General features: G+C 36.6%; 1 protein-coding gene across 2 annotated transcripts in view; it reads right to left on the bottom strand.

The window, feature by feature from the left end:
* Nucleotides 1–18,752, bottom strand: part of kra (basic leucine zipper and W2 domain-containing protein kra) — a 49,648-nt gene that overhangs the window by 9,554 nt on the left and 21,342 nt on the right. For both annotated transcript variants that reach the window (XM_083141634.1, XM_083141639.1), the window contains exons 5-8: nt 14,406–14,588; nt 9,387–9,508; nt 2,243–2,345; nt 991–1,131 (exon numbers count right to left, since the gene is read on the bottom strand). In XM_083141634.1, the coding sequence (XP_082997760.1) occupies nt 991–1,131; nt 2,243–2,345; nt 9,387–9,508; nt 14,406–14,588 (549 nt within the window). The remainder of the gene's footprint in view (nt 1–990; nt 1,132–2,242; nt 2,346–9,386; nt 9,509–14,405; nt 14,589–18,752) is intronic.

The following is an 18,752-nucleotide window of genomic DNA, read 5'->3' on the forward strand; positions in this document are numbered from 1 at the left end:
TCGGGGAAGCAAGTGGTCCCGCGGAAATGGTCTCCGGCCTCTCTGAAGATGTTGACGTAGCCACGCCCATCGCAACCTGACAGGTAAGAAGGACATTCCCTCAGGACTCACTGGTGTATTAGTGAAAACAGCCGACAATCTTGAACCCAGCGGAACGAGTACAAATGTAACTAGTGCACACTACGTTTCTGACAACTCACCAGAGAATGTTCATTCAGTCAAAACCGTTCATGAGAATCAAATAAATCGAGCCCCCATGAGGATTATTTATCAAAACCTAAGAGGTATACGCACGAAAACGAACCAGTTTCTTCTCACCTTTTTGGCGAATAACTATGATGTGGTCTTGTGCACTGAAACTTGGCTCAACAGCTTTCTTAAAATTGTATCGCTTATAACTAGACTTTGCAGTTTTATGCTTAGACTTGGGGCGGTGGTATATTTATTCCTAAGGGTGGATGGTGAGTGTCTTCTGGTACAAGTGCATCCTGCCGGAGTATCATTACATTCTCTATATTTCACATGGAAACAGTGTTCCAGAATTACTATCACGTATAATTTTCAGAATTCTAATAAATAAATTCAAAACCAATACAATTATTGGCATGTTGCTCTAATAAAATATGTCCCAATACTGGAAAGCATTTAATGTAGAAATGCACTTAACTATTTCACTTCAGTCTTCTGATACTATCCCCCCTTGCCTAGCTTTATTTTACATATCTTTTCTGACACTTTTGGCTAATCGCGAAATGAGGATGGAAGGTAGTAAGATGAAACTCGTGAAACGACAACCACAACACACATGGACTGGATACAATAAGAGCCCCACCGAGGTTTATACTGGCCGAGAGACCAGATGCTAGAACCTTGTAAGTCTGCAAAATGCAATCCAGGGTGTACTTATTACATTGATGAAGATGACATTTGGGTCTCTTCAGAAAAGATAACCCATTACAGACCCCTTCCATCAAGAAAATCAACACTTACCAAAGTAACAACTTCTTGTTCAAGAAGAGCATTTCTGGTGGACATGTCTCGGATTTCTGAGACAATATCTTTAACAGGATGACCTTCCTGCAACAGCTCCTCAAGTTGCTTCTGAAGATCACGTTTGGCTTCTTGGCTAGCCTGCAATTCAACAGAATTTTAGCAATCCCACAAAAAACAGTTTTATACCATTCATATTATCTCACACGAGTAAAGAAATTTCAAAATAGTCCTTTTCCCTACAGAGAATAGGTAATGCATTTTTGTTATTACATTAATAAAAATAATAATTCCACATCATACCTGCAGTGCTGTGAAAGTTTGTAGACTTTTGAATCTGGAACATCACATTGTCTAATCTCTGAAGGTACCTTGTCAATTGTATCTTTATCCAAGTGTTGGTAACACAATAAACAAAGAATTTTAGAATGTTTACCAATCACATTGAAATTAAACTAAATATTTCGTTTCAATCAAAATAGTGAACTAAACACATCCTGCAAGATTCCCATTTTTTGTTTATATGCAACTTCTGTGAGTGCATTTGTACTGTTGGCACTTCTTCTACTTTCTTACCAATAAAATCACCAGTTAAAAATCAATCTAGGAAAAAAAAAATTCTGTCCATTTATATATTGTAACATTTTCATAATTATACACATACAATTTACCTTTTGCATCACATTATTTTTTTCAACAATATTGCTAGTATAAATGACATTTATAAAGTTTCATAAACTTTATGTTCAATATTGTTTATATATAATAATCCGTCGCGCAACAGCCCATGAAGGGCCTAGGCGTACCTACCGACTGCCGGTCTCCCTCCCACGCTTTCATTCGTCACCTCTAAGCGTGGAGATCTTCAACCGGTATTGGAATAGTCGGGGGGTCGGCCCGACGTATCCCCAGCCGTTATAGTAGGTCTTCGTGACCGGATTACGCTCACTCACTCGGAGCTCCCCAATTTCCTCACGATGGTGGGTTGCCACCGGCCCTATACGTAGGCCGAATAAATTCCGACCAGAGCCGGATTCGAACCTACGCCGTCCCGCAGCGTTTAATGATCGATAAAATGTGGACTATTTGAGAAAGGTAGCATTGAAAAGTTGACAAACTAGTTAGAATAAAAAATCGTTCTTAAATACCTTATGAAGCAGACTTAAGTCATACCTGAATTTGATACTGATCAGATTGCAAAGGAAATGCACAATATAATAAATACATTATTTGTAAACAAACATTTCCTTACTTGAGCTTTGTGTAGCTTCACTAGTTCAGCAAGTCCCTTATCTTCGAATACTGATCTTAAGTTTTCTTCATTTCTCTTATTGACAGGAAAGAACTCCATTAGTCTGTGGAATAAAAAAAAAAGAAAGTGCGTGAAGTCATTATTATCAGTTATTTATTGCATAAGTTTCAATAGTAATACATATTTACAACTAGCACTGAACATACTATTGACAGGTTACACTCGTGTTTCTCGATTAACGATAATAAAAATAATTAAAACATTGTAAACAACGTTAATGTAGTTTGCTTGAACAATTGTAATAAACTGACATAATATATATACACAGTGAAACCTGATTTTACATTTTTCAAGGACCCATAAATAAAAAAACATAAAATTCGGGAAAGCATAAGAGAGGAATGAAACTCAAGTGCATGTAAGATATGACTACACAATCAACTTTTTTGGATGCATAATATGTTAAAAATAATTTAGCAATGGGAAAGAGAAAATATTATAAATTCCTAAGGGAGGAAAAAAGGCAAGACATGCAGTGATAATCAGCGGTGGATTAACACAATGTGCTTTCGTGGGTACGGACACTAGATGCAGCTTTTAATTGCTGCCTATGAGGTTCAATTTAGGTATCCGATTGTGTGGGATCATCTTTATATGTTGTAATCAAAGTAGATTTGGAAGTGGTTGAAAAAAAACAGTATTTTTTGGAAAGAAACCGGTTTTCTTTTCCCACGGCTGTTTTGGTCGGTCTTTTTTTCACAAAAGTGTCTCAAATCAATGAAAATATTGGAAGTATTTTTTCTGTTCCATGGTTTTCATTCATCTCTCTACTATACACACTCATTTCTAAATATAAAATACAATTTACAATATGAATAGGTTTTTATAAAAGCTTGCTTTTTTGAATGGGCGTTTCTTTCAGGGTTATCTTCATATCTCGGTAAGCTGTGTAGTATAAACATATTCACATCACTAGATTAGCCTTGTATGTATTTTTAATAGAATCTAATAGTATGATATGATTTTCAATGTTCGAATTTGTTATACGAACATGTACATTAAGCAAAAAAGAAAATATTGCTCTGCCTCTTGAAAATCTAGTATCAAATCTCTTTACATTAAAGTTTGTGTTCAGTAAAATATATTTGTATTCAACTTTCCAGTGCATCATGTATAAATTGGTTAAATGGCCCCTAAACCTGGTCACGGAGTAACTAAGCTAAGCGTCAGGTCAACCTTGCAGCAGGTTTTAGCATATGTAGATCCAAACGTGCGCGCAAGAATATAGTTCCACTGAGACGGGTTCTATTCCGACACAACTGCATACTTGCAAGAAAACAGTTATTTAATTTGTAATATACAGACAAAATAATACATTGATTAGCAGGTATGGACTTAATTGGTTGCAATCACTGTGCAGACGAACTTAGAACCGCAGATTCGCCAACTCGAATCTGTATTGCGTTGAAGAGACATTGAAACTTTAGAGCGAGTCGAGCGAGACTGAATGCGTTGCAGAGCGCGTGAAATCGCTGATACCAATGTTGCACATCCCACTATTTTAACCCTATGTTTATTGTAGAGCGGCGAGAATGGCTGAATCTCCTGTTCAGCGCGCGGTTTTACCCGAATGTTATTTTGGGCTTCATCCGAAAGGAAATGTTCTTCAAAGTCAAGCAAGTTGTTTTAAATGCATAATCCTCCTTGCGGCAACAAGATCAAAGTAAAACAGGGCGTGAGGTGATTTGCCGTCAATGTGCACACGAATTGTATCACGGGTGTTGAATGATTTGCGGTTTGAGTTTAGCAAGAGGAAACGATTGTTTGTTGTTTGACGACAAAAGAATCTCCGCGGTATTAAAATATATCGCAGTGAGAAGAAACATGTTTATTATTTGGACGAGACGTCCTTCAACTCGGTGGGTGGGGGAAGGGGGAATAAACCATGGAAGGATACCACCATGCAAAACCACCGCCAGGGCTGAAGAAACCGACGATGAGGGGAAGGGGGAGGCTTATTGTTTCACCCACTGGCGGCAATGAAAGCTTTGTTGAAGGCGCATATTTACTTTTCAGCGCAAAGAAAGGGAAGGGTGATTATCAGCAACAAATAGACAGACCAAGATTTGAATCCTGGTTTAGTGAAGTGATTCATAAATTGAAACCAGAGTAATAGCGACAGACAATGCACCTGATTGTATATATCACCAATAACAAATCATGCTTTTTTGGTGGTACAACTTGAAGTGCGTGTGTCTTACAGTAACGGATGTATTGCGAACGAAGCAACCAAGTTTTTCATAAATCTATTTCTTTCTAAACCAAAAACAATAATTTGTCATTAAATTCAAGAGGGGCCTATCGTTGTTTACTTTTATCTTTGTTTATTTTTATTTTTGCGTGCTCGAAATATACACACATGCTCTCATGTTTAGAAGTTGTTTCGCTCTTATATTAATGACACATTTATTAAATAATATATGCGCAGAAAGTACTTTTAAAATGTTATGTTTCAGGAGACAAAGAGAAGCAAAAATACAATCCACTTGACATGCATGCGGGTTTTGATGTGTTGTGCGGTTGGCAATACTGTAGATTTTCTCAGTGTCTCCGATGTAAGCAGCTCGGCGGTTGAGGAAAGACTGGCACGGAAGATTCTGAGCTCAGTTCTCGCGCGGATTGATACATAAAACCTGCTGCAAGGTTAACCTGACGCTTGGCTTAGTGATGTACTTTGGCTGCTTGTTGCAGTGGTTCTCAACCTTTGTGAGACCACACAGCTTGTTAAATTTATTTATTTTATTTCTTAAGTCCATGGCCTGAACTCAAAAATGTTACTCATAAATACTTTTATGATCTTTAAAGTTTATATGGATATTAATATGACCCCTTAATTAATATTAATATATCAACTAAAATCATAGTTCAATTACATATCGACTTCCTGTCAAATATAAAATTATATTTAAATTAGTCATCAACCCCTGAGTGCAACGGGCCTTTTTTCAGGCCCGCCTGTTGAAAAACACTGGCACTAAAACTGAAGCAAATAAGATGGCCGCAAATGCCAAAAAAAAAAAAAAATCTGGACTGGGTCTATAGTTTGAAATGAGATCCGAAGCACTCTGCCTTCACTGAGGATTGAACCTCGGAACCCTTCTTATTACAAGCAGACAGCATTACTTTACTCCACTCCAGAGGCCCGTTCGTAATTATAAGAGGAACCTTCTATCAAAAAGGCAGCCTTTTTCGAACAACAGTACTTGCAATTTGTTCTCTGTGATTTACAGGCTAAATAAAATCTTAATCTCTGATGAAGTAGCAAACAATCTTGTTAAGTATAGAGAACATTCAGACCGCAGCAACACATGACAGTGGTAGGAATCACATTGAAGTGACAAGGGCACCTTTAGTCTAAGCAAGCATCCACAACGCACGCACAAACAAGACCAAGGCGACATGATGCTCACCTTTGAAGGAGCTTTCAGACTGAAGTCACAGATGACAAGTAACACAGTCTCCTTCAGTATAAAACAAAACATTCACCGTACATGCAAGAATAACAGACCGAAGCGGCACAATGCACGCCATTGAGAAAACAGTATAGTAGGAGCAACATGCAAGTGACATGTTTAGCTCCTTGTCGCACTAAAGTTCAAAAAGGTTGAATGGATTACTGAGGGCCTGCTTCAAAGTGACACATGACATGTCACTTTTATCTTCAGTCTGAAAGTTAACTGAGGAAACTGCACAGGCCAAGAGACAAGTGACACTTGCAGCTTATGTTGCTCTGGTTCGAAAGGTTGCATTTACCTCTAAGGGTTGGTTTCCAAGAGCTGTCGCTTCCATCTCAAAGCTCCGTTAAACAGGACATATACAGACATTGATGTAATATGTATACTTCTGCATGTGTGTTGTGAACAGTCAAGATTTTTAATTGTCCCAAAACGTTGAATATTTTGATATTAATATTTGTTTCATATTTTATGACATCAACATTTAAATTGAGAGACAAACATGTAAATGCTTGTTTTAAGTCTATTTTATGGTCAGATGTGCTCATCAGGACTACACGTTTAGTTTTAAACCTAGCTTACCTGTGCCGTACAAGAAACTTACATACCGGGTGCAGCTCACAGGCCCACACTTTTTTAATCATTAAAATTCAAAAAAACCTTTTATTATTGAATCACTGCTTTGTTTGATTATATATGTGCAGTTATTTATTAATTATAATAATAAAAAAATTACTATCACTATAACAAAAAAATAATAGCCAATTATTGCACGAGTCTCTCATATATTTTATCATTCACTAAAACTCACAAAATCCATAATAGTTCTTTATTAATGCTTTTTTGTTTGTAGAGGTGCAGTTGTTAATTAAATATAAGAATTACAATAATTACCAACCAACTGTACATTGTCACTGGCATGAGTGTCTCGAATGAGATGCATTTAAAGATGGCACCTGATAAGCCCACCAAGTGCATTTTGTCTCCTATTTACATTACATTTATGTTCTTCTGAGCAAAAGTAATACAGAAATATTGGGAACATCCTACAGAACAATTTATTTCCAAACAGTTGAAAAATCTAAAAAATAGAGGTGTAGGGCCTGCAAGCCCTCCCCTCAGTAAGCTCATAGTAACAAAAGGGGAAAAAGTTCCTTTTTCAAATGGCGCTTGTAGAAAGAAAATGCACACAATCGCTGCTTTCATCAGAACCATTCACATGGTTAAAAGCAAATCATAGTGTTCAATAATTTGTTTATCTGCAATTTAGTTTTGTACCAAAAAAAAGTTCTGCAACTTCTGTCTTCAACAACCGTATTATCCTTAAATATGACGGTAATAAGACACAGCGGAACAACCCCCGCAGGCAGCTGTTGACTCCCCCTCCCTTTCTTCAGCTTGCTTGTATTGTTTACAACAGACTGGGAAGTGTGGCGCCAGTGACTTGTATAACAGCTTGAAAGATATCAGTTTCCGATCTGTGTTAGGCAGATACGACTTGCCCAACGCAATGCAAAGAACAAAGGCAGGATTATTAAGTACAGGCCAGTCTGGTTCAAGGGTGCATTGCCCATTCCCTGTCCTCGGATGTAAGCGACATAAATAGAATTCCAAATTGCGAGAATGGTCCCCTGGTTGCAGCTGGTAAGAAAACCTGTATCTGAATGGGTGGCAGATGTTATCACGGAAATCTTGAACTCCAAGAGCAGCTTTCTTTCCAGCAAGCACAGTTAAAAACGTATAACTGAAATATAATAGTACGCAGCCTTATGGGAATTTGCAGGTACCGCCAGAAAAAATGTACCGAGAAAAACATACTATTGCGAAACGTATAATTGCAATTTCACTGTATCACCTATTCTTGAGTCGTATTCATTGTCTCTGTAACTAATGACATATGTGCATGTTACAATGTGGTCGATCTACGCCTCAATGCCACATACTCCAATATCCTCCAGAGTGTACTTCAAAGTCTCCAAAGTTACATCATCTAAAAACACACTTGTATGTCCCTTTCATCCCATTCGAAAATGCTGGGTTATGCAGCAAACACACCAAGGAAAACTAAAATGGCAACTTACTTAATTATCGTCACTGGTAAGAAAGTGGAGAAAGATGGTAAGATGCAGAAATACTTTGAGGCAGTCACATTTTATTGTACCCTACATATGAAATACAATGCATATGGGGCTAAATTCCTAATATTGTCACATTTTTCCTCTCTTGTTCAGAGGTGTTAATTTTAAATCAACCTCCCCCACCCTCACGACCTGCCCTCACCTTCCTTCACCCGCACAAGTATTGTGGAGTGTGAGGATGCCCTCATGATGTCACTCTCCACATGGTGAACACCTCTGCTCTTGAGATAGGCTATGGATTATAGATCAGGTGGCCTCTATGCGTGAAGTGCTAGTGAACAGCACGAACAGCTGATGCGAAGTGATACGTTACTTGAAGTGAGACTGTTTGTTTACAGAGGGTTGTAAGGTTCGTGATTCAGACTTTAGGGTTTTCTTTGTCAGAAGCCAGTGCAAGAAAAGAAATTGGCTCGACTTTTAACTACCCATCTTGTGTCTAGTGTTCCTATTTCCTAATCCTCAAAGCAAAACGACCTTGCGAGTCTACAGATTTAAAATACCATTTTTGTCCTTTATCTTGGATGAGTCATTGCTGTTACAAGAGTTTTTTTGGCAAGTGAGCACTTTGGAGCAACCACACAAAACACTGGCGCCAGCAGCAGTCTTGAGGCAATTTGACTGGTGGGGATGGAGGGGAGGTGAAGTTGGAGGAACATGTGATGGAATGAAAGGTACTGGGAGTTTTAAGGCAATGCAGTTGTTGAAGATAGAGAAGCTGAACTATAGTACTCATTCTTTATCAGCAGCGTACTAATTTCTGAAGCGAGTAGCAGACAAAAAGGGGATTATTGCTTGGTTTTCCCACGCTGTCAATGCTGTGGACATATGAGCAATATGTCTGCACACCATTGGCAGATTAATGAGCTCCTGTGGTGAAAGGTTGAAGACTTTTTTACTTGTCACATGCTGTGTTCACTGAATGCTTATTGTTAGTTTCAAACTACATACAGCCTTTTATCCTTATTCTAATTGCTTCAGAATGCAATTGATGGGGAATGCATTTTCTTCTTTCCTGTCCATCAAGGACAGTTTGTGCACCCTTCCCTCCCCTTCCAACTCAGCCATGCCTCTTAGCTCCCTCCTCTTGTAAGAAAAGTCTAACCACCGGAAATCAAAGTTTCGTGCAAAAGCAAGGAAAAGAGGAGAGTTGTGTGGCCAAAGTAAGAGCAAATTTGATGCCATCCACATGGCTTGGAAAATGTATAAAGTGGGGAAATGGGAGTTGTGACAAATGTAAGATCGAGGTGAACATCCTATTATTAAACATGGCCTCTTGCTGGGACCTGAATGGCTGAATATATTAAGCAGGAAAAATGTATATAGTGCCTTATTTTATGTTTTCAATAAAGTAAAACACACAATTTATTATCGTGTAACTACAAGTTTCATACACAAAGTTCCTTGAGTAATTACAATTAAGTAGGTTTCTGAAAAGCAGTGAACAACATACAGCAATAGCAAGGTAACATGATCAACAATAATAAACTTTACCTTCCCTCCAATCCAGCCTTCTTCAAAGCAGTCGTAAGACTTGTCAGTCCCTTCTCTTTCTTCCATGTCACAAACACTTCAATTACGAAGTCCAAAGCAAGATTATCCTTCACAAGATGTTCCTAGAGAAAACAAACACCAAATATATTTTTTTTTTAAAAAAGGAACAGGGTCTGAACATACACAGCTAATCTACGACACACTACTTTTTCAATGTTTATTTCTTTATATTTTTTCAGCAATATTAATTTTTGACATGAGATGTTTCTGATATGTACCTGTGCCCAAATTTGAACTAATTATTTGCCATACAAATAAATTGTAATTAATTCTAACTTCGTTATTCTGTCATACCTTTCCACCTCTCAATGTAAAATGTAGAGATAAGTTCATAGTGCCATATATTTACGGGTTGGCACAATGTCAAGGTCTCAAGATTTAAACACCAGACACTATACAACTTCCACCAACATTTTATTAAATTTAAAAGACTGAACGTTTGACTTCTGCAGTAAAAAAATTTATATAAGATAGGGATGGGACCAATTAATCGGTGCTCTAATGGTATCAGCCGATATAGACATATTGGTGTATCGGTAAAATTACAGATTATTTTACCTATCCGATATATCAATAAATATCTGATAATTTAGTGCAAAATTCTGCCATTTTGTTGTAATTTTTATGGATAATCTCCATGCCCTACTTTTAAAAAAGTAAATGTCTAAATATGCAATTTCCTTTTCACTGCAGTCACCTTGAAACACACATTTATTAAGGAGGTCAATGAACCTTTCAGGTTCTTCAAGGACCATTTCTAATTTTATATTGTATTGGTAAAATATCGGTTATCGGTATCAGTAAATTTTATATCGGTACTTTCTAGGTATCTGTCAAAATTTCATATCGGCCCATTCCTAATATAAAATAACATTCTTGTGCAACTGGTTTTGTGAATTCACAATAAAACTTCCCATAATTTTATTATCTGAAGGATGACTTATTCATCATAGGGCAATTTCTGTCAAATCAACCAGTGCATAAACCTTTCATGTCATGGATTTGGCTAAATTTTGGTATACATGTTTCTTATCATCTGAAGTATAGACATTTTTATTATTATTATTATTATTATTCATGTTGCCGGTTTCTGAGATTGAAATTTGAAAATTGCCCAAAAACTGCTCACCACTGAAACTCAAAATACAATTTACAAGAGACCTGTTTCAACTACAGGGCTGGGCATGTTCTCATTTTAAAGCTTATGAAGAGGGCTTTCATTTGATATACAACATTGTTGATTTTTGTGAAAAACAAATTTTGAAAGGTTTTCAAAATTGTATTTTACAATTTCCAAAAAACGAAATTTTCAAAAATTTTACACATCTACTGAAGGTTCAGTCAAAATTTCAAGAGAGTATCTCTTTCTGATCATGAGTGAGAGACAGTTAAAGCTCAGTGTGAGTCATCCCTTTCCTGCAGTGACTTGTATATTCCTGCTCTCCTATACTTCTTTGTCCAACTGGATCAGTTGTGGTGTAGCTGTCAGAGTGTGTACATCTCAGTTAACTTCTGTGCTGTGAATTGTTTGACACTTGCTTTATTAGTGTCTAAATCCTTTTTTTTTTAAAAAAAAATATCTTGATATAGATGGCAAGAAGTGATCCATTTACTGTTGTAATCCTTTGAAGAAAAAGGGACACTGGTGTAGTAATGTGGCAGCTTGGATAATTTCTTTAAATTACGGAATTGAAGAAAACATGAAAATTTGTACTTCCTGTAGACTGCAGTTGGGGAAGGAAAAGCAGGCTATTGTTCCAGAAAAAGAAAATCCTTCAGGGCCACATGATAATGCTGGTCCTAGTTGTAGTAACCAAGATTCAGAATATATGGATGTTGATACAGAGTGCAGCTACAGTACTTGAATGCTCTTTGATCTCTCTTGGTGAGTCTCCAGTAAGAAAAAACTGAAGAGTTTGAAAAGGTATTGCAGAGAAAGCTAAAGAAAATAAGAAATACTTATACCCAATCCCATTTTAATGCAGAAGGTGATAAAGATGAAGTAGAATGCTACTGTAACAATTCAGAATCAGATATCTTTGAGCAACTTAGAGATATTTAAAACTGCAAATAAAAGTGAAAGGTTTATGATTTTGTCTATTTTGCCCAAAAGTTGGCCATGTGGAAAAATTGAAAAGGAGTTTGGTGTTAGTAATCACATAGCAAAAAAAAGTCTAAGAGAGGGGAATTTTGTCCTCACCTCACCCCAGAAAAACTTTACCAGAAGAAACAGCCTCATTAGTTAAAGATTTTTACTGCAGAGATGAAGTAAGCAGGCAAATGTCTGGCAAGATAGACTACTATGTTTCCATGAGGGACACAGATGGTAAACTTATCCACATTCAAAAAAGATTGATCCTGGGAAATCTGAGATACATTCAGACTTTTTAAATCTGAATACCCGCTACTTAAGATTGGGTTTTCAAAATTTGTAGAATTAAGACCAAAGAGTTGCATAATAGCAGGAGCCAGTGGTACCCACACTGAATGTGTTTGTACCACTCATCAAAATGTTAAACTAATGATAGCTGGAGCTCACTTAAAAAAAATAACTCTCCCAGGACATGAAAATCCATTAAAAACATACAAAGATTGTCTTTCAAAAATAATGTGTAGGATACCACAACAGAAGTGTTTTCTAGAGTGTGATTCCTGTCCCAGCATAATTGATTTCAAGGAAGCCTTGCTAACAAGCCTTGAGGAAGAGATGATTGAAAGTATAACCTACAAGCAGTGGATATCAGTGGATCGCTGTTCTTTTGAGACAATTACTAAATCCACAGAGGAATTTGTTCAAGATTTTTCAAATCAGTTGATCAACCTCAAGAGACATGATTTTATAGCCAAACAGCATTATATATTTTTCTGGAAAGAAAAGTTCTCTAGTGCATGATGAAGCTGTGGTGACATGTGATTTTGCTGAGAATTACTAATTTATTTTGCAGTATGAAGTACAAGGGCTCCACTGGAACAACTCAATGGCAACAGTTCATCCATTTGTAGTATATTTTAAGGACAAGGAAAATATTCTAGAACATAAGAGTTATGTCTTCATTTCAGATGACTTGATTCACAACACAGTTCTTTTCCATGCTTTCCAAAGTAAGCTTTTATATTCCTTGAAAATTGATTGTCTGCCAAACTTACAGAAAGTATACTACTTCTCTGATGGTTCAGCAGCACAATATAAGAATAGCAAAAATGCAAATTTGTGCATAGATGTTGATGGCATTGTGGCACTTTTATGCAACAGCACATGGTAAGGGAGTGTATGATGGTGTTGGAGAGACAGTAAAGAGGCTGACAGCCAAAGCTAGTCTCCAGAATCCTCTTTCAAACCAAATCATGACACCACTCCAGCTATTTGAGTGGGGAAAGGAAAACATTCCATCAATAACTTTCTTTTATGTGACAAATGACGAATATTTGGAAGAAGAGAGACTTTTACAGATACGGTTTGGTGAAGCTGTAGCTGTAACAGGGACTCGGAGGTTTCATTCATTCATACCAGTAAGCACAGAAACAGTGGAGACTAAAGTGTTTTCTGCATCTGAAGAAACTTTGGTACATTGTGTTAAAGTTAATGCAGATGTTCAAAATGTACCCTTTGAACACATCACAGGTTTTGTAGCATATGATGCCAATTGTGGGTGGGATGTGTACTTTGGAAAGATGACGTAGAACATGAAGTGCAGGTATCTTCTTGCATCCTTGTGGTCCAACACAGTCATTTAGTTATCCAAGGCAACCAGATGTTCTTAAAATCACAAGACATGCAGTCCTTTGGAAAGTGGACCCTGAAATAGCCACTGGTAGAACATACCAGCTGTAGCAAGAGGAGATGACACAAGCATCATACATTTTATCAAAGAAAGACTTTCTGTATCACTAAGCAGTTTCTTGGTATGTATGCTTCTGTATTTATAATGTGGTTAGGTATGTAAAATATGTTAACTTAAATCATCGCATGGTCTTGAAAGGAATTCACTTTTCATATGATACCAGAGACATACCACCTTGAAATTTTGACTGAACATTCAGTAGATGTGTACCAATATGTGTAAAGGTTTTGAAAATTTCATTTTTTGGAAATTGTAAAATAAAGTTTTGAAAAATTTGTTTTTCCGCAAAAAACCAAGCATGTTGAATATCAAATGAAAGCCCTCTTCATAAGGTTTAAAATGAGACCATGCCCAGCCTTGTACTTAAAATAGGTCTTTTGCAAATTGTATTTAAAGTTTCAGCAGTGAGCAGTGTTTGGGTAATTTTGTCAATTTTCAAAATTCAATAACTCAAAAACCGGCAACATGAAAAATAATAAAATAATATACAGGGTCATCCGTTTGAGATGTCAGAAAAGTAAACCTTTATACACAAGAGGTTAATGTACGTATCTCTGAGCAGCTTGTTGTAATATAAGCACAAAGGATGTAAGTTTCGAATGAGTGGAGGTTTACTGACTTCAGCTGCGTGGCGGCAGTAGCATGCATGTAATACTCGAAAATTTCGCATACCATACGACACACTGTGTGTGCTGTTGTGACGTGATCGCCACCTTTGTTACCATACACATTAGCGCCACCATATGGCCAAAGTCTGTAAACCTCCACTCATTCGAAACTTACATCCTTTGGGCTTATATTACAACAAGCTGCTCACAGATACGTACTTTAACCTCTTGTATATAAAGGTTTACTTTTCTGACATCTCAAACGGATGACCCTGTATATTTCAGATAAGAAACTTGTATACCAAAAATTAGTCAAATCCATGACATCAAATTCCAAAATGTATTTTTTCTTGGAATTACCCCATAGTCTAACAATTAGTAGTCTTGGCTTTGGAAGGTTCCAAGAAGAGTTTAGGTGTAATGGTGGCTATCATATCATAATCACTTACATGGTACGGTTAATGCAGTTCTTCACAAATTACAAAAACTTATATGAAAAATTCACTTACATTTATAAGCACCAAGAGCACCGCTGGAGGCACAGAGCCATTTGAGATCCATAGTGCTGTCATACGAGCAAGATTCACTCTTTCCAACTCATTAAATCCTTTCAAATAGATCAAAATCTTGTTCATCTCATCTTCAAACATTTTCTCAAGGTACTTGTAACGTCGCATAAGCTTAATGAATACCTGAAAAACAGTTGTTAGCATTGTTAGCATGTGAATCTTGACATTTACATTATATTGACACATAATGGCTTACAGTACAATATTCTCAGTTTACATCCCAGTATATCTTGCCTGTTTTCTCTTCTGTCCAAATGTTGCTCTTCTTCTGCAACTTACTTTCTGATAAAACATAAATACAAGGAGGAAACACTAACTAAAAAAAGCTCATCATCTCTCCAGCCTTAAATAAAAAAATATTAACTTTTGCATGCTTTACAAATATTGCCTCAGTATCTATCTATCTTACTGGAGATGCTGAACCCATTAAATCAATTATAATTGAAAATTAAGATCCAGGATGATTTGATACATCATTAATTTACACACATACATACACATTCCCTGCATCTATATTTAAACAATGAACAAAATGTAGTTTCTAGCACAAGTCAAAAGGTAAAATTAACTAAAACTAATAAAAATAAACATACTAAATTCATGAAATGAGTGTAATTTTTTTTATTTTTTTTTGAAAAGCTTATCTTTGAATTTTGTGCAGAGTAATTTAAAAATAATTTTAAGGTATATGTCATTCCAGAAAAATACAAGCCTCCCAGCAGTACATAAACAACATTTGAGGTTCAAGTGGAAAGCATTCATGATGATGATGATGATGTAGGTACATGAAAATTGTTATACCACAATACAAATTTGTGGAAAATGAAAGATCCTGTATAAATAGTGATATGAAAGCACATGACATGCAACTTAAAATGCCGAAGGAAAAGTTCACAAGAAGCATGATGCATTAATTAGAGTTGGGTGTCTGGAAATAAGAAACGCACATCTGAAAATCAGGCATAAATAAATAACATATTTCATATATATAATTTCATTGCAAGTGCAATGTTACAGTACGTAATTATATTACTCGTTTATTATAACCTAACTGATGAATAAAAATTATTGAAGAAGCACTGAAATGTCAAAAATATTCATCTACTGACATAAAGAAAACTTTATGATGAAATTTTGTGAAGCTTGGTTCATATATAAAAACCATATTCTTTTGTGTGTATAGATTATCAAATTTCTCAGCTTTTCGATGCTACAAAAATCAGGGTGTCTATTATTTTGTGAAAACAAAATTCCCCGACTTTTCCAGACCAAGTCATTAGGGCAATTAATGTACATGAACATGTATGTACAGTAGCAGCGATTAGGGGAGTGTGTGGGGGGATTGTCCCCCTACTTTCTGCCGCACCAGTATGATCTCATAATGCTATCCCTTATCTACCAAGAAAAAATTAACTGTCCTTGTACCAACCCCAAAGTTTTGGCACCCAGTCAAAGGTGATACATGTAAGAAAATCAGAGCACTTAGATGAAAATTCACAATTAGTCACACTCAAATTTAAAACCGTAAACAGTAGTACATCAGATTAATCATTTCACCACAAAGCATACTTTATCCTCTTGTACCTGTATATTTATGGGAATTTACCAATATACCCCCCCTTGACAACCCAGGTGTATACGATGCAGTGTGAATGCAAGGCTCATTACATCAGCAGGTCCATCAGATCTGTCAATGAAAGAATCCAGCAGCACCTAGCAGATGCGAAAAAAGCCCAACCCACTACCGGTCTTGCTAAACATATCAAATACAATAGCCATAAAATTCAAAAGGTTCGGGTAAAACACACTGCCTATACGCTGATAGACACCAAAATCAAGGAAATGCATGCCATAATGCACTTCCCGCACGAACTAAACATCAATAGCGGGCAAGCGCACCACACTTGGATTCCCCTACTGAAGCAGTTATCGCCTGGAAATAGCAGACGACACACCAAGATGCACAGTCCACCTAGCGGCAGCCAGAGAACTACGAACAAAAGACACACGCCAAGCAACAGTGCAGCAAGTTCCAACGAGGATGGTGGCAGTGGCCACTGAAATTAATCGAAAAAGAAGAAAAACAGCTTCGCGGATAAAAGTGAGTACTAGTTTCTCCGTATTTATACTAGCAAGCTTTCAATATCACAGTATGTGAAAATTGATGGCCTCTCTTGACCTCTTATAGCCATCCGATACATCCACACATCATAAAATATTTTTTTTACCAATTTTTTGGAGTTAATTTATTTCCATAACAATTCAGTAGTCATAAGAAAAATAATATATATATGTTTAAACTGAATGTAAAGTTATGTCTTTATGTAGCTTCTACTCCCATGACAGGTGGAATGTTGACAAAATGAAACAACAAATCTTGACATTGAAGATTACTCATGCACCAATAAAAATAACATTTTAAGCAAAGTTGAAAAAGAGAATCTTATGTGCCAGTTACATTCATTTGTCTTACTGTATCAAATGAAGGGCTCGGGTGTAAATATGGTAAGTGACATTTTGGTCAATTCTGAGTTCATTAAGAAAAAAAAAATTATTAGACCCTTTACCATGGATAAATTGTTTTGTTATATTTACCAATTTCAGAAAGCTTCACTAAATCCAATGCAAATTGCATGACATGCATGGCAATTTCACTCGAAAATTTAAGAATGGGACATTATACTTTGTAACTCAAAACTGATCAAAATGTCACCATGTTTTCCACCCGAGCCCTTCAAATATTGGTATCTCAATAACAACTAGAGGCATAAGAACAAATTTTCGTACAATGATGAATCGAAATAACAAATTGATTCGATACACCTATCAGACAAGACATCAACCTAAAATTATCTACAATTATATCAGAAGTTAGTAAATGAGAAGATCTAAAAGTTTTCCCAAGATCCTGCAATTAGAGTTTAATGTGGCACATCTTTACTGCCCCATCCATCTATTCAAGAAACATTTCTTTACATGTTAAAGTTCTTATGAACCAAGAAACTTTTTTTAATATTTTTTCTTTCTTCCATGTACTTTTCTATGTATTTTCAAATGTGGAAAGTAGTTCCATGGCTTGGGGGTTTGGCGATCTCTGCTGCTGCTGTATATGTACTGAAATATCAGTTGGAATTTATTCACCAATACCACACACTATTTGCAGGATCTCCCCAAATGCAGAGCAATGTTTTCATGGAATCTAATTATCCTGGGAATTATACCAAATTTTAAGTTTTGCACCAGTATTGTATGAAAAAGGGTTTTCTAGCTAATTTGCAGCTATTTTAAAATTCCAATATATAAATACGGAGAAACTAGTACCCACCATCCTCGTTGGCAGTGGTCACTGAAATTAATCGAAAAAGAAGAAAAAACAGCTTCGTGAATAAAAGTGAGTACTAGTTTCTCCGTATTTATATACTACCGCATCTCACTTTTCCCTATTATGAATCCAATATATAGTTTTGAATATTGCAATGTAGTTGGTCACCAGCCCTGGAAATATATTAACAATGAGAAACAGACAAGCAAATAGATATGTCATCCTTGGTGAAAGAGAAATGCTACAATAGCCTGAGTTATGAGCAGACAGGAGCATTTAAAGTCCCTCACTTGTGCTTCATTGACTCATTAATCAATCATAAGATTTTACCTGAGCTTTGTATATTTTGCTTCCGATTCAATGAAATTTTCCAGTTATTAGATGTGAGAGAATCCTATAACTTCTCTAATTGTGAAAATTTCAACTTTAATCTACAGGGTGGGTCAAAAGTCGCAATACACCTAAATAAAAGAAGCCACTGAGGGGATAGGTGCCAGTGAGTGTTGGATATGCATGTTGGGGGTGGGGGAAAACTTTATGATGAGGTTGATCTTGACGGCCGCCATCTTGGATTCAACTTCATTATGTGACACATAATTTTAGGCTAGAATTTTGTCAGGAATTAAATGGTGTTGTCCATTTTGACATATCTTTATTTAAATGGTGTTGTCCATTTTGACATATCTTTATTCGTGTAGGAGTTACAAAGGTTTTCTCTTCGTTGCAGGTTGACAGGACAACATGAAACTAAGCGACGCTGAACGGGTTGAGATCATCCTAATATCAGGGGAAAGAAGTTCCCGCACCATTGCAGCCGATTTCAACGCTCGCCATCCAGACCGACATCCAATTTCCCACGCCACAGGGAGTGTGAAAGATACACCACAGTCTGGGAGGCCACATTCATCAACAGATGAGGCGACAACCATCGCCGTGTTAGGTAGCTTCGCCCTCAGTCCCACAAG

This window comes from Lepisma saccharinum, chromosome 1 (genome assembly GCF_977018435.1).
Source record: "Lepisma saccharinum chromosome 1, izLepSacc3.1, whole genome shotgun sequence".
NCBI lineage: Eukaryota > Metazoa > Arthropoda > Insecta > Zygentoma > Lepismatidae > Lepisma > Lepisma saccharinum.